Source organism: Taeniopygia guttata, chromosome 29 (assembly GCF_048771995.1).
Source record: "Taeniopygia guttata chromosome 29, bTaeGut7.mat, whole genome shotgun sequence".
Classification (NCBI taxonomy): Eukaryota; Metazoa; Chordata; class Aves; order Passeriformes; family Estrildidae; genus Taeniopygia; species Taeniopygia guttata.
The window spans coordinates 640,046-653,593 of record NC_133054.1 but is presented as its reverse complement, the minus strand read 5'-3'; the positions used below and the strand labels follow the sequence as shown (position 1 = coordinate 653,593).

Genomic DNA, 13,548 nt, shown 5'->3' with positions numbered 1-13,548 from the left:
GGGATGGCTCTTCTTCATTCATGCCCTCCTGCCTACACTGCCCTTGGAATATGGGTCACTGGCCCCACTTGGCAAATCTGTGGCACTTCTAGATGCAGGCAGAACCAAAGGGTCCAGTGACGCTGGAGACTCTTCAGATCCCTGACAAAACAGGATGAGGAGGGCTTCAAGGAGCTAAAAGAGATCCTTATGGTAGCTCCTGTGTTGAGCCTCCCTGATGTGGGGAAGACCCATTTCAGCTGTTTGTGGACGCCAGTGGTCACACTGCTCATGAAGTGTTGATTTGGGAGTGGGCAGGGGCCAAGAGACCGGTGGTGTGTGTGTGCTGACGCTGTTGAGGGTGGACGGGAATGAGATGATTCCACTTCAGAAGGAGAGAGTAAAACTCTGATTTATTTCAAAATGCATTGCTCTTTATACAGAGCTTCATGCAGACTAACTCTATTGGTCCTGAAGTGAAAACAACCCTCACCATTGGTGCACAGTGCATGACGCACAGGGGTAGAACTTAACTATAAGCAATGTGAACAACAAGAAAGAGAAAGAACCTTATTTACATTCTTTTCAGCACTTTCTCAGCCTTCTGCCTGGTTAGAAACTTTCTGTTTCTCTCTTTGCCTGAATCTGAGACCGACACGTGTGTGTCAAGGCTTTTGGGCTCTGTGGGCGGGGGGGCTGCGTGCTTGCAGGGCAGGCAATTGTGGCGGTGGCAGTGTTGGTGGAGGAGGCTGGGAGGGTGACCTTTGGGGCACCATTGGTGGTTTGCACCCCGCACAGTGTGGGAAGTGTTTTGCAGAAGGGGGCAGACAAGCAGATGGGTGATGCCAGACTTCTAAAATATGAGGCTATAACAATCCACTCTTGGTATTTGGAGCTACGAAAAACCTCGCCACAAAATCCCGCCCGGTTTCTGTTTGGGGAAACCACAGGAGTGCCTACCCATGATTGTGCTGAAGTGGTGGGGCTGCAAACCAAAAGTAAGACCAGATTTAGAAGTGGAAAAATTAGAAGAAGGGATAAAGTGGTTTGTACATAGCTCGGCGAGGGTCATGGATGGGAAAAAGGGAATCAGGACATGCAGTAGTAAATGGATTTGTATGCTTGGGTCTGGACATTGTGTAGGTAATGTGTTCCAATTGTGTGAGTGCATGGTGTATAAAGTGAGTGAACGAGCGAAAGAGTGTGTGCACCCACGGCACGGGGTGGGGGGAAGTTCTACTCATATCTGAAGCGACCGAGTGAGGCCCGAGGCGCTGGCTGGGATAAGCTGTGGGGGCAGGGAGGGCCCGCGGAGAAGTGGAACAAGTGGGGAAACGTGGGAGAGGACATTTATTGTGTTTACAAGTGGTGATTTGTGTAGACTGTGCACATTTTAACTGTGGCTAGATGAACTTGGCGGGGGATTGGGGGGTGGGGGATGTTCCTCTGCCCCTGTGGTTCAGACTTGATTCCTGGAATTTTACTGTGTGCTGTTATTCTGATTGTGTCCAGAGTATGTGGGGACAAGAGGAAGCTGACGTGGATGGGTGCTGAAGTATTGTATGCTGTTTTGTGTTGAGAAAAGTGGACACTTTAAGAGATACCAGCTTTCCCAGCGAGTTTGTGGTTCTTCCCCTGCATTTTACAAACTTGTAAACAAGGGAAGTCATAGAATCAGAACCCCTGAATTCCAGATAGTCAGCACAAACTTGTGAATTGCATGCAGTATTTAAGAGCTTTACAGAAATTAAAGGGGAAAAGGGGAACGATCTTCACAGATTTGAAATATGCATTTGCGGTGGCACACACTTTTGGAAAAATTTGGGAAGAATGAGGGTTACTTAACACTCGGGGGTGAGGTCTAGTGCATGAAAAAATAATCAGACAAATTTTAAAGGCCATTAGAGGGCCAGAAGCAATTGCTATAGTCCACGTGAAAGGGCACCAAACAGGAATGCAGTTTAGGGCCCAAGGAAATAACTTAGCAGACAAAGAAGCTAAAAGCGTGGCTTTACTGAAGGTAAGTACCCCGGGAATTGAAGAAGGGAAGGTCTGGGAATATCCCCCACACCCTTCCCCAAAAGAAACTGAGGGGGACGAAAAAATAGGAGGCCAGCTAGAAGGAGGTAAGTGGAAATTGCCCAATGGGAGGGAGCTATTGTCTAAAGATTATACCAGAAAAATCCTAAGGAGACTACATCAACAGACACACTGGAGAGCTCAGGCCCTGACAGAGCAATTCCAGAGATTCTTTGAGTGTAAGGGGATTTATGAATCGGTGAAACAAGAGGTGCAAGGGTGTATGATTTGCCAAAAAGTTAATCAGGCAAGTCGGGAGGATGAATCAAACACTAAAAGCTCAATTGGTTAAATTGATTTTGGAAACAAAATGTCCTAGTTAAAATGCCTCCCCTTAGTCCTGTTACATATTCGGACCCTGTCTCATTCTGAGACTGGGCTGTCACCCTTTAAAATGCTATATGGGATGCCCTACGAACACGGCATGCTGGTGGGGCAACCGAGGGTAGAAGATGGACAGATCCAGCCGTATCACATGTCCATGAACAAGAATCTTCAGGAATTGTGAAAGCAGAGAATAATAACACAAAGTACCCCCTTTGGTTTCTCCATACATAAAGTGCAACCCAGGGACAAGGTGCTCATCCAAACTTGGAGAGAAGCTCCTTTGTCACCTTATTAGGAAGGCTCTTGTTCTGTTTTGTTTTGTTTTGTCCTCTTAACTACAGATACAGCAATAAAAACCCAAAGGGTTTGTGTGATAAATGCCTGGAGGAAGAACAGTGACTGACTAGCCATGTTTTAGGGCTCACCACTAATCTGGGTATAATTGAAGTAGATTCCTTGGTGTGGTTTTGCCTATTCCAAAATGGGGTGAGGGGAAAATTGAGGTCAAAAGCTCAGATCATTACTGTTGAGTGCCGGAGATTAAACAAAGTACCCTGTAGCGCAGACTCAGTTAAACTATCAAGGTGGGGCATCTTTAAACGGAGGGATGCAGCTCGGGCCAGGCACGACACCACAGAGGACTACTGCTGTTGAGAAGATGGTTTACCCTGCCGCTGGTTGCAACCCAGTTGGGCCAAGGCAGAGGCAGAGGAGTTTTCATAGTGGGGGTCCTGATGATCCTGAGCCTAGCAATGGGCCTCAAAATTAGTACGCATTCAGGTTGCTTACCCAGCACGGATGTACGAGGCCCCGGCGGCGAGGACGTACCATGCGTACAAAATGCCCAGAGGGGACAAGGGGAATCGGGGGCTCCAACATTCCCAACCCCCAGGAACTGCAGCCAGGACAAGATAAGAGGATAGAATCCCATAAATGGCACTCAGTGGGGGAAGTGTAAGAAAATAAAGTGTGATCTAGAAAGGGCGACCCCTAAGAAAAGGCAGTCAGAGCACAAAACATGCAAGAGGAATGCTGAAAGAATACCTGTCCCTATCTGTGATAAGCGTAATCGCACATTATGGGTTGGGGGGAAAATGGAGTCAGTATTTGTAGCTTATTTTCAGGCTAAACCACTGTGTTATGATAAGAATCAACTGGGAATGTGTGTGATGGGTAGAAAGACATATTGGGTTGGAGGGAATTCAAAATATAAGAAAAAATTTTCCCTCGAAAATGGACCGGTTATCCTTGACCTTTTAGAGGATCAGGATGACAGGATCTGTCTGCAATATGATAGAACATTCTGCTTCTCAAGAAATAAAGAGGGGGTGGGCCCGGAGAATAAAATAAGGCAGGTGGCACAAGAACTAAAGAGACCATCAGAGGCTTGGCAACTGAAATCAAAAGGGTAGCACACGTTCAGGTGCAGAAGTGGAACTTCATCCTCCAAGCATCCTGATGGGACCATTTGTTTGATAGTACTCGGGGGCGGGGGGAAAGGTTGTACTTTTTGCATTGTGCTCAATAGCCGGAATCTTCTTCCTGCCCTGCATGGTACCCTGCTTTTCAGGTTAATACACTCAGTGGTACAAGGGATGCAGGTAGCAGCCATGCCCACGGACCCAGAGTGTGCAACTGGAAAAATAAATCAGGTATCTAAAATAATGAGACTAGGTGAAGAAAACCCACACACCAGAGCAGCAGAGGCCTTGGCCAAGTTCGAGGGGCACGTAAAAGAAGAAGGGAATACTTACAGGTTTTACCAAGAAATTCCAAAAGAACAATGGGGTGATGGAAACTAAGAGGGAACTGAGGGTTTTTTCTTTTTAGGTAAGATTAAAAGTAATTGCACCAAAGTAAGGGAAGAAAGCATTAAATATAGAGGTTTTAGGCATGAATTAATGGGTTAATGTAGAAGGGGAGGGATTATTATATGTAATAAAGATAAATCACGCCAGTAGAATGATATGTATGTAATATTTTATATTATTAAGAAAATGTACAAGTCAGCACTGGGGGGGGGGTTTCTCACATATGTGGAAAATGGTCCCTGATAAAACCTCAAGATGGGGAATGGGTGAGCAACCAGGCAAAACAAGGCGGTAGTGTTAGGAAGGGTAAAAGTAGGACACAGAGGGCTCAGAAAGCAATGCAAAGTCCAATGCAAGCTTGCGTTTCCTTGCTTGCCCATGAACAGGAAGGAGGAGAAGGCAGAGCAAGGACAAGAAACAAAGGGATAGGAAGTTCAAGGTTGTGATGCGTGAGGAAGGCAATGCAAGGCAGTGGAGTTGAAGGAAGGGCAAGGGAACAACAAAAGGGGGTTGCTAAGACAAGGCAGGGAGAGTAGAAAAGGCAAGGCAAAGCAAGGCTAGGGAAGAAAGGGGTAGGGAGATGAAGGTGAAGGATGGGTAAGCAAGGCAATGAAAGGGAATGGAGTGGCAGGAAGGGCAAGGAAAAGATACACAGAGGTCAGTGAAGCAGTGCCGGGTTAGAGTAGGCAAGGTTGGCAAGACTCAGAAGGGGAAAGCTAGAAAATGGAAGGGCAAGGAAGATATATTTAGCTATGTCAAGGTGGGGATAGGCATGCAAGGTATTTCTGTTGCCTTGCCTTGCCCATTTTACACCGTCCTTGCTTTATTTTGCCATTCACATCCTTCTTGTCCCTTGCCTTGCCTTCTCCAGCTATGTATTGCCTTACTGATCTCTCATGTCTTTCCCTTGTCTTTCCTATGACTTCATTGCCTTGCATTGCCTTGCTCACCCATCCCCTACCTTGACTTTTCTTCTGCTATTTTCCCTGGCCTTGCCTTCTGTTGCCTCCTTCTCCTGAGTCTCACTTCCTTGCCTACTCCTGCTTTGCCTTGTCTTGCCTTTTTTACCCTACCCCAAATATTTTTGCCATGCCTGACCATCCCTACTCTTGCTTTACTGAACCCTCTGTGTCTTTCCATTGCCCATCTCACGATTCCCTTATCTTGCATTTCCCTGCTTACTCATACACTACCTTGATTTTCCTCCTCCTTTTTGCCCTGTCATTGCATTACTCCTCCTTATTCTCTTTCCCTTGCCTACCTCTACCTTGCCTTGCCTTACAGGCCCAGCCCTTTTCTTGCATGGCACTGCTACCCCTCCCTTGCCTTGCATTACCTTGCAGACCCTTTGCCTCCCCGTCGTCATCTGCTTACTTCTTTCTTCTCCTCCATTGCCTTGCCAGTCCCAGCCCTCCTCTAACTTGGCTTGCCTTTCCTATTCCAAACCTGAATTGCTGTGTCAACCTCTCTCTGTGTTCCCTTGCACTTCCTACCACTCCACTGTTGCAGTCTTCTCTTGCTCTGATCCTTGGTTCGGCTTGGTCGGGGGAACCGGCAAAACAAATGAGGAATGGGTACCATGGTCTTGCCTGAAACATAAAGATTTTAACAACAAAATAACAAATGTGAAAAACTGCATAGTCTGGGGGCAAGATCCAAAGACCCAGGGGCATGGTGAACGGAACAAGGCAGAGGGGTCTTCTGAGGGCAAGGGTCCAATCGCAAACTTGGAACATGAACTTACACACAACAGGTTCTAAACCAACTGAGAACAAGAACCAGAAACCTGACCAAATGTCGGATAGTTCTATTAACATATTGACTCCCATGGCCCCACTCTTCTCGCCATGACCTGCCTAGGTGTCCTGTTCCCCATGGTCTCATACCGAGGCCAAACCACCACTCATTCCAGCCAGACGTGTTTCCACATCTTCCCCTCTCTTTAGAAAAATTTTCTGTAAAGATTTCTGAACAGCTCTTAACAGACAACTTACAAAATAGGGTAACAATAGAAACACAACAACAACAGCTCCAAAAATCAGTAAACCCGTCTGACCAAAGATAAAGCCCAACCAGATAAGCTCCATTTTTTGAATAGTCATTTGAGCCACTCTTCATCATCTTCTACTTGCAGTTTCTTGACTCCCTCTCTGAGAATTTGGATGCTTTTGTGTATGGATTCACTTGCTGTGATCTGAAAGATTCATGCAGCACATGCCAGGAAATTTCCCTGTTCCGGTGCAGCCCAAGTCCAGCAATTTGCTGGCACACAAATCCAAAACCAGGCATAGACATGGTGCCTACACCAACCCGATCTTGTGTTTGCTGACATCGCTAGTGCCCAGATCCAGAATTTTTCAGATGCTTGCAGAGCATAATTCCAGGAATATGCTGGCACAGAAAGTTAAAATTAGGCAATTTCCCAATGCCGGCACTTTCCCTGCCCAGATCTGGCATGCACTGGCACTGCCAGTGCCCAGATGTGGCAATTTCCCAGTGCCAGCACAACCCCAGTGCAGCAATTTTCTGGCAAAGAAAGCCAAAACCTGGTAGCTTCCCGGTGCTGGCATTAGTACCGCCCTAATCTGGTGTGTTGGGGTTGGTTTAAAAGAAGAAGGAGACCTTGGCTTAAAGCCTTGGGAAAACCCTCTCTAGTTAGGGTGAGCAGGAGCTCCCACCCATACTCCTCTTGTTCAGTTATGCAGATTGTTACTAGAAAGTTCTGACTTCTCTTTGCTTCCATTGCTTACTTCTTACTGCAAGAATTGTCATATTCTGAATCGTTCCTTCCTCTTGGATCCTTCCCTCAGATCCCACCTTTACCCCTCCCCATATATAAATGCATCAATATCCCTGCTAGACACTGGACCCAGGCTTTCTTCTCGTTTGCTCTCTGTACTCTGCGTGCCGTCCTGTTTGTTGTGTTCGCCTTCCTTGAACTTCTGTTTCCCGACAACCAGATCAAAGCAGTCTTTCTTTGTAAAGTCGCCAGAGCCAGTTCTCGGGGAAACCACTGGTCATCCGTCTGGGCGAGGACCAGAAGGTTCCACTGGTGTTTGCTGGCACCTCCAGTGCCCAGATCTGGAAATTTCCCTCTTCCGTCACTGCTCATGTCCAGCAATTTGCTGGCAAAGAAAGCTAAAACCTGGCAAGTTCCCGTTGCCGGCACCACCCAGTCTGGGGTTTGCTGGCAGCAGGACCCCAGGAAGGAAGGAAGGAAAAGAGGAAGGGGTCCAGATCCAGTCCTTCCTGGCACCTGGAGCCTGAAATGTGGTCTTTGCTGGCACTGCCAGTGCCCACATCTGGAAATTTCCCTCTTCAGGCACAGCCCAAGTGCAGCAATTTGCGGGCACAGAAATCCAAAACCTGGCAACTTCCTGGACTAGGTCTAGCCCTGCCCACATCTTGTTTGCTGCGCCAGTACCCAGGTTTGGAAATTTCCTGGTGCCAGCAGTGCCCAGATCTGGCAGATTTCTGTTGCTGCCAACAACACGGCCCAGATCTGGTGTTTGCTGGCACCACCAGGGCCCAGATCTGAAAACTTCTTGGTGCCAGCACATCCCAAACCCAGTGATTTGCTGGCACAGAAAGCCAAAATTTGGAAGATTCTGGGTTCTGGCTCCAGCACCATCCAGATCTGCTGTTTGCTGGGACCACCAGTGCCCAGATTAGGAAATTTTTTGGTGCCAGAACAACCAAAGTCCAGTAATTTGCTGGCACAGAAACCCAAAAGCCAGAAATTTTGAATCCTGAAACCAGCCAGGTGTGGTGTTTGCTGGGACCACCAGTGCCCAGATTTGGAAACTTCTTGGTGTCTTCACAGCCCAGGTGTAGCAATTTGGTTTTCAGCTACCTGAGGAAGAGAAGGCTCCGCTCAGACTGTGGCTTTCCTTTTTCTTGGAACTGTTTAACCCAGCTCTGGACAGAAAACCCAGAAAAACACCAGCAGCTCACACCTGTGGCCCACCGAGGTCTGGGACCCTGCATTCCAGGGCCAGAGGGACTGAGAAGAGACCGAGTGAGCCAACTACAACCCACAAACAGGACTTTCTGAATTGCCATCTCTTCAGAACTGAGAGGGGTTTTATTTCATATTATTCATGCTTGTGAATACTTTATTTGATAAATAAACTTTTTTTTCATTTTTCTCCAGGGAAGTCTTCTCCTGAAATAGTAGGGGGAGGGGCCACTTGAACTTGATTTGTAGACGGACTCCTTTTGGAGGTTTCCTCACAACATTTGCCCTAAACCAGGACAAACAGTCACAATTGTGCCACTTCACCAGTGGCACAACTCCCCAGACCCCCAGGAAAAGAAAGGACATGTAACGTTCTCCAAACAGTTGGCCTGCTTTGCTGCAAAATACATGCTGCAGGCACAGTGCAGTGTGGAAAGCCAAGAGAAGCTGCAGTAGGTGGCAAATCTTGGGACAGAAGCTCGACCTGGTTCTCCACGAGAGGTTCTTGACAAGAGCAGACAGGAGAAGATTCCTGGAAAAGTGAAACAGCTTTCTAGAAGTGAAATGAAGATGAAAGAAACTATCTAAAATGTTTTCCTCTTTATTTCTATGCTCCCCTCTTCCATGTTGCACGACTTCTCCATGATGTGAATTCCAAATGAATCTCACCTCTAAGATGGGTCACTTAACAAGTTATAAACACTCTAAAATACCATGAGCTACACACAGTTTTCCTTCCCCTGTTTTTACTGGAAAGCAACGCTGGAGACATAAGTGCAGTGCTTGGGTCACGTATGAATCCTACACCAAGGGAATGTGCCCCAATAGTGTTTGAACCTCAGCAAGCACAATGAGGACAATGCACAGCAGCGACACAGCGCAGGGGATTTCTCTGCCAGTGTGCAGGAGTCAGGACTCTGGATCTGGGCTCAACACGGCAAAGTTCCCGTGTTTGGACAGAGGAAGGGGCTGTCCCCGGGGCGCGCGGGGCTCGGCCGTGGGGCGAGCAGGGAACGGACACGCGGACAAACGGCCTCGGTGCTTCAGTTGCAGAGGCAGCAGCGGCAGCGGCGGCAGCAGTGGCGGCAGCAGCGGCAGCAAAAGCAGTTTTTCTCTTCTTTCTCTTTCTCTTCTTTCTCTCCGGCTGTGGGACACCTTCCTCTCGGTGTCCCTCACCCGCTGTCCCTCCCCTCTCCCCGCCTCCTTCTCCCCCATGCCGGGCCGGGCCATGCCCCCGGCCCGCCCCCGGCCCCGGGCGGGGCTGCCCCGTCCCCGCCCCCGCCCGCCCCGCCGCGGTCTCGCCTCCGCCCGGCTCTGGGCGTGCTGGCGGTGGCGCTGCTGGGCGGGCATCAGTGCCTGGGGCTGGGGCGGCATCGCCGCTCTTTGGCTCCGCCTGGCCCGAGCCCGGCCCCGGCCCCGGCTCCTCCCGGGCCCCGCGGAGGACACAAGCGGCACGGCCGCTGCCGCCTCCGCCGCGGCTTCCCCGGCCCGAGCTCCGCTGCTCAGCAGCGCGGCCGCCGGCCCCGAGCCTCCCGTGTCCCGTTCCCAAGACCGAAGGCCTGGGGATGGCCGGCCCAGGGCGGTTGAGGGGCGCTCGGGGGCCGCTCCTGGCCCCGGGCCGAGCGCTGACAGCCGCGTCCCGCCCGCAGGGAAGGCGCAGGAGGCGCTGCAGCAGCGCTACCGAGTGGGTTCGCTGCTGGGGCGCGGCGGCTTCGGCAGCGTCTTCGCAGCCACGCGGCTCTCGGACGGTGCCCCGGTGAGCGGCGGGGCCGGCGGCGGGCGCAGGAGGAGGAGATGGAAGAGAAGGAGGAGGAGATGGAAGAGAAGGAGGAGGAGGAGGAGGAAGAGAAGGAGGAGGAAGAGAAGGAGGAGGCGGAAGGAGGAGGCGGAAGCAGGAGGATGGGGCTCGGCAGGGCGGGCGGCGAGCTGAACCCGGTGCTGCCTTTGGTTTGCAGGTGGCCATCAAAAGGGTGCCACGGAACCGCGTCCGGCACTGGGACGAGCTGGTGAGTGAGGGAACAGCCGGGCCGTGCCGGGCGGGGATGAGGCGAGGCCCGGCATGGGGGAAGCCACCAGGACCCCTCGATGGGGAGCGGGCGTGGGGCCAGCGCAGGGCGCAGAGCATCCCGGGCTGGCTGAGGGGTTCCCCAGCCCTGGCAGGACATCAGTCCCACTGGTGGCACCGTGCTCCTCCCGCAGCCCGACGGCACCAGCGCACCCCTGGAGATCGTGCTGCTGGACAAGGTGTCCACTGGCTTCCCTGGTGTGGTCCAGCTGCTGGAGTGGCTTGAGCTCCCCAACAACATCGTGATGGTGCTGGAGCGGCCGGAGCGGTCTCAGGACCTCCTGCATTTCATTCAGGCACGGAGGTTCCTGTCTGAAGAGGTGGCACGGCAGCTGTTCCGCCAGGTGCTGGAGGCCGTGCGGCACTGCACCAGCCGAGGGGTCCTGCACCGCGACATCAAACCAGAGAACATCCTGGTTGACCTGGCCACTGGCCAGGCAAAATTGATTGACTTTGGCTGTGGCGCCTACCTGCAAGACACAGCCTACACTCACTTTGCAGGTGAGCCCGGGCAGGGGTGTGCTCCCGGTCCCGCCATCTCATGGCCCAACATCTCACAGGCCAAGCTGGGTGTGGCAGCGAGGATTCTCCCTTTTGCTGCCAGTCAGGGTACTGAGCCTTCCCCTGAGTTGCTTTTGAGCGGGGCTGGGTAGGGAGGCATCTTCCAGCCCCACTGGCAGCCTTTGCCCACCACTCTGCCTGGGGCTGGGGTTGGAGCAGCAGCAGCCAGCCTGACAAAAGCACCCGTGGGTGGGGGTAGCAAAGGAGGGGGCCAGCACCAGTGCACCAGCCAGTTTGGTGTGCAGGCGAGAGGAAGGGCTTGGGCTGCTCCACTCACCTTGTTTGTCTTTGCTTCATAATATTTTTGGGGCACTGCAGGCAGGGAGGATAAGGACATGTTTTTTCCCCCAGCCCTGAGTGGGTTTTTGCTTTACATGTCATGGTCAGGCCTTGCTGGGGCTTCTGCTGCCCTCTTCCAACACCAGTGGCTTCTTGTCCAGCCCTGAGTTTGTACACATGTCCCAGGTGCTGGCGAGAGTGCAGCAGTCACCCCGTGTGCCACTGGGGCAGCCCCTGCACGCCCAGGGATGCTGGGGCCAGGCTCTGGGAGCAGCAGCATCCCCCTGATGAACTCCATCTGTATTCCACAGGAACACTGTCATACAGCCCCCCAGAATGGACCCACTTGGGCTGGTACCATGGCGAGGCAGCAACGATCTGGTCCCTGGGCATCCTGCTGCACCAGATGGTCTGCGGGCAGCACCCTTTCAGGAGGGGCCGGAAGATCAGCTGGGACCATCAGCTCTCGCTGCCACAGCGGCTCTCTCCAGGTGGATCCTCATCTCTGGCCACGGGGGAATACCAGTGCTGGGAGACAGCAGCAGCTTGTGAGCATCTCGCTCTGGCAGCCGCTGAGGAGGTGCCACATGTCCTGCTCTCCTGCTCTCCTCCACAACAGGGAATTGATGGGAAGTTTAGGCACAGCTCTGAGCACAAAAGCAGCATGGCCTGGGCATGGGAAGAGTGGGGCAAAGCAGACAGGAGCCTTCTCTAGCTGACCGGTGGTTTCTGGTTTCTCTGCCCAGAGTGCCAAGATCTTATCAGGTGGTGTTTATCCATGCACTTCTTGGACAGACCTTCATTAGAAGACCTGTTCTATGATCCTTGGATACAGGATATTCACCTGCCATAGAAGAAGGGAGAGAGCCACATGCACACTTTGCTCCAGGGTCCTGGTAAGTTACAGGTCCACACATGCCCTGGCAATCAGAAGCAAGGAAACCCAGAATTTTTCCCTGCCCTTTATCAATGCACTGGGATTGTTGGGTGGGAACACGCAGCCTTGTGCTGGAGCTGAGCTGCTCTGCCCAGCACTGGTGGCTGCCATCAGAGCTGGTTTTGCTTGTCCTGGTTCCCTGACAGCTGGGGCCCTGGGCAGAACCCTGACAGCCTGGTCTGACCCCCAGGGAAGGAGAAGGAGTCCTTGGAGAAGCTGTACCAGGTGGGGCTGCTGCTGCTGCTGGGGACAGAGAGGGCAACATCAAGGATGACAACCTCTTCCTCAAGTTGGCCACTGGCAGCTGAAGATGATGGACTTCTGGCACCATCTTCAAAGCCAGGCTCCACAGTGAATTTGCAGATGAGTCCACAGCCGGGGAAATGCTCCCAGATTTGGGCATTGCTCAGACTGGCTGTGAACAAAAGTTTCTCCCTTTGCTGGGGCAGATGCAACTTCAGTCGGCTGCCCAGCTGCTTTTTGGCAGGGCTGGGGGCATGGGTTGGGGTGGATACAAAATGGGAGTGGGCTCCTGGCCCTGCCAACAGCCCCCAGCACCCAGCATGGCCTGGGCTGAGGCTGGGGCTGGGGCTGGGGCAGCCAGCCCGGCACAGAGAAACCCCCATGGCGGGAGCAGAGGTGGGACTCCAGAACCTGTGCAGGGGCTGCTTTGCTTTGCAGGCAAGGAAGGGCTTGGGCTGCTCCACTGCCCTTGTTTGCTTTGGGATCACCGTTATTTTGGGGGGCAGTGTAGGAGGGAAGAGAGAAAGTGTGGGCTTCTCTCCCCCATGGGTGGGATTTTCCCTAGCATGTAGGGGTTGGGCCTTCCTCAGACCCTTGACAGAGATAAGAGATTTTTTCTTGTTTCCCCTTGTCTCTAATCTCTTTTCAACAGTTTGTTGTTTGTTTTTCTAGAGGAAGCGTTCTATGTAAGGTCCAGTCGGGATTGGGAAGTGCCTGGGAGCAGCTGCAGCGTGGATGGGCCGTGCCCTTGGAGAAGGCTGAGGACATCGTTTGGGACCAGCTTTTCTCCCAGCGGAGGATGGCGTGAGGTGAGTCCCCGTCTGCTTGGCATGGTGGGATCAGAGCTTTTGGGAGACAGCAACAAGCACAAGGAGTCTCTTGCTCTGGGCAGCTGCTGAGGGCTGGATGTGCTGTGGCTGGCTGCAGGCTGGGAATGTCCTGCCCTCCTGCTCTGCTCCCAAAGGCAGCAGTGATGGGCAGCTCTGGGCACAGCTCTGGGCACAGCCAGCATGGCCTGGGCTCTGTGGGCAGCTGGGACAAGGGGACAGCAGCCTTCAGCTGACGGGCGCTTTCTGGTTTCTCTCCTTGCAGCCGGGCTCTGCGGGTGCTGAGGCTGCTCTGGGCTCTGCCAGGGCTCTGCTGGGCTCTGCCCCGGGCACAGCTGGGCTGGCTCTGCCCTCACATTGCTCTGACAGCTTTGCATCAGACGAGCCCGTTGGAGCACAGTGCCTGAGCTTTCTGCTTTGGCAGGTGAGTGAGACTCCCCTGCAGGCCAGGAGATTGCAGCTGGGGACACACATCCAATTGG

At 52.5% G+C, this 13,548-nt stretch overlaps 1 protein-coding gene across 1 annotated transcript; it reads left to right on the top strand.

Moving 5' to 3' along the window:
• The first annotated feature begins 2,464 nt into the window (after positions 1-2,464).
• On the top strand, positions 2,465-11,912 carry LOC116807510 (serine/threonine-protein kinase pim-1). Its single transcript, XM_072919553.1, has 6 exons — positions 2,465-2,562; positions 9,733-9,910; positions 10,110-10,160; positions 10,354-10,720; positions 11,371-11,550; positions 11,806-11,912. The coding sequence occupies exons 1-6, from the start codon at positions 2,465-2,467 to the stop codon at positions 11,910-11,912; spliced, it is 981 nt and encodes a 326-aa protein (XP_072775654.1).
• Positions 11,913-13,548: the final 1,636 nt, after the last annotated feature.

What these genes read in the sequence shown, in the direction of transcription:
- LOC116807510 (XM_072919553.1), top strand. Translation starts at nt 2,465, where the DNA reads ATGCCCTACGAACACGGCATGCTGGTGGGGCAACCGAGGGTAGAAGAT. An exon ending in GGCTCTCGGACGGTGCCCCG is followed by an intron (nt 9,911 to 10,109) that starts GTGAGCGGCGGG and finishes TTTGGTTTGCAG; the next exon opens with GTGGCCATCAAAAGGGTGCC. An exon ending in AGCCTACACTCACTTTGCAG is followed by an intron (nt 10,721 to 11,370) that starts GTGAGCCCGGGC and finishes TGTATTCCACAG; the next exon opens with GAACACTGTCATACAGCCCC.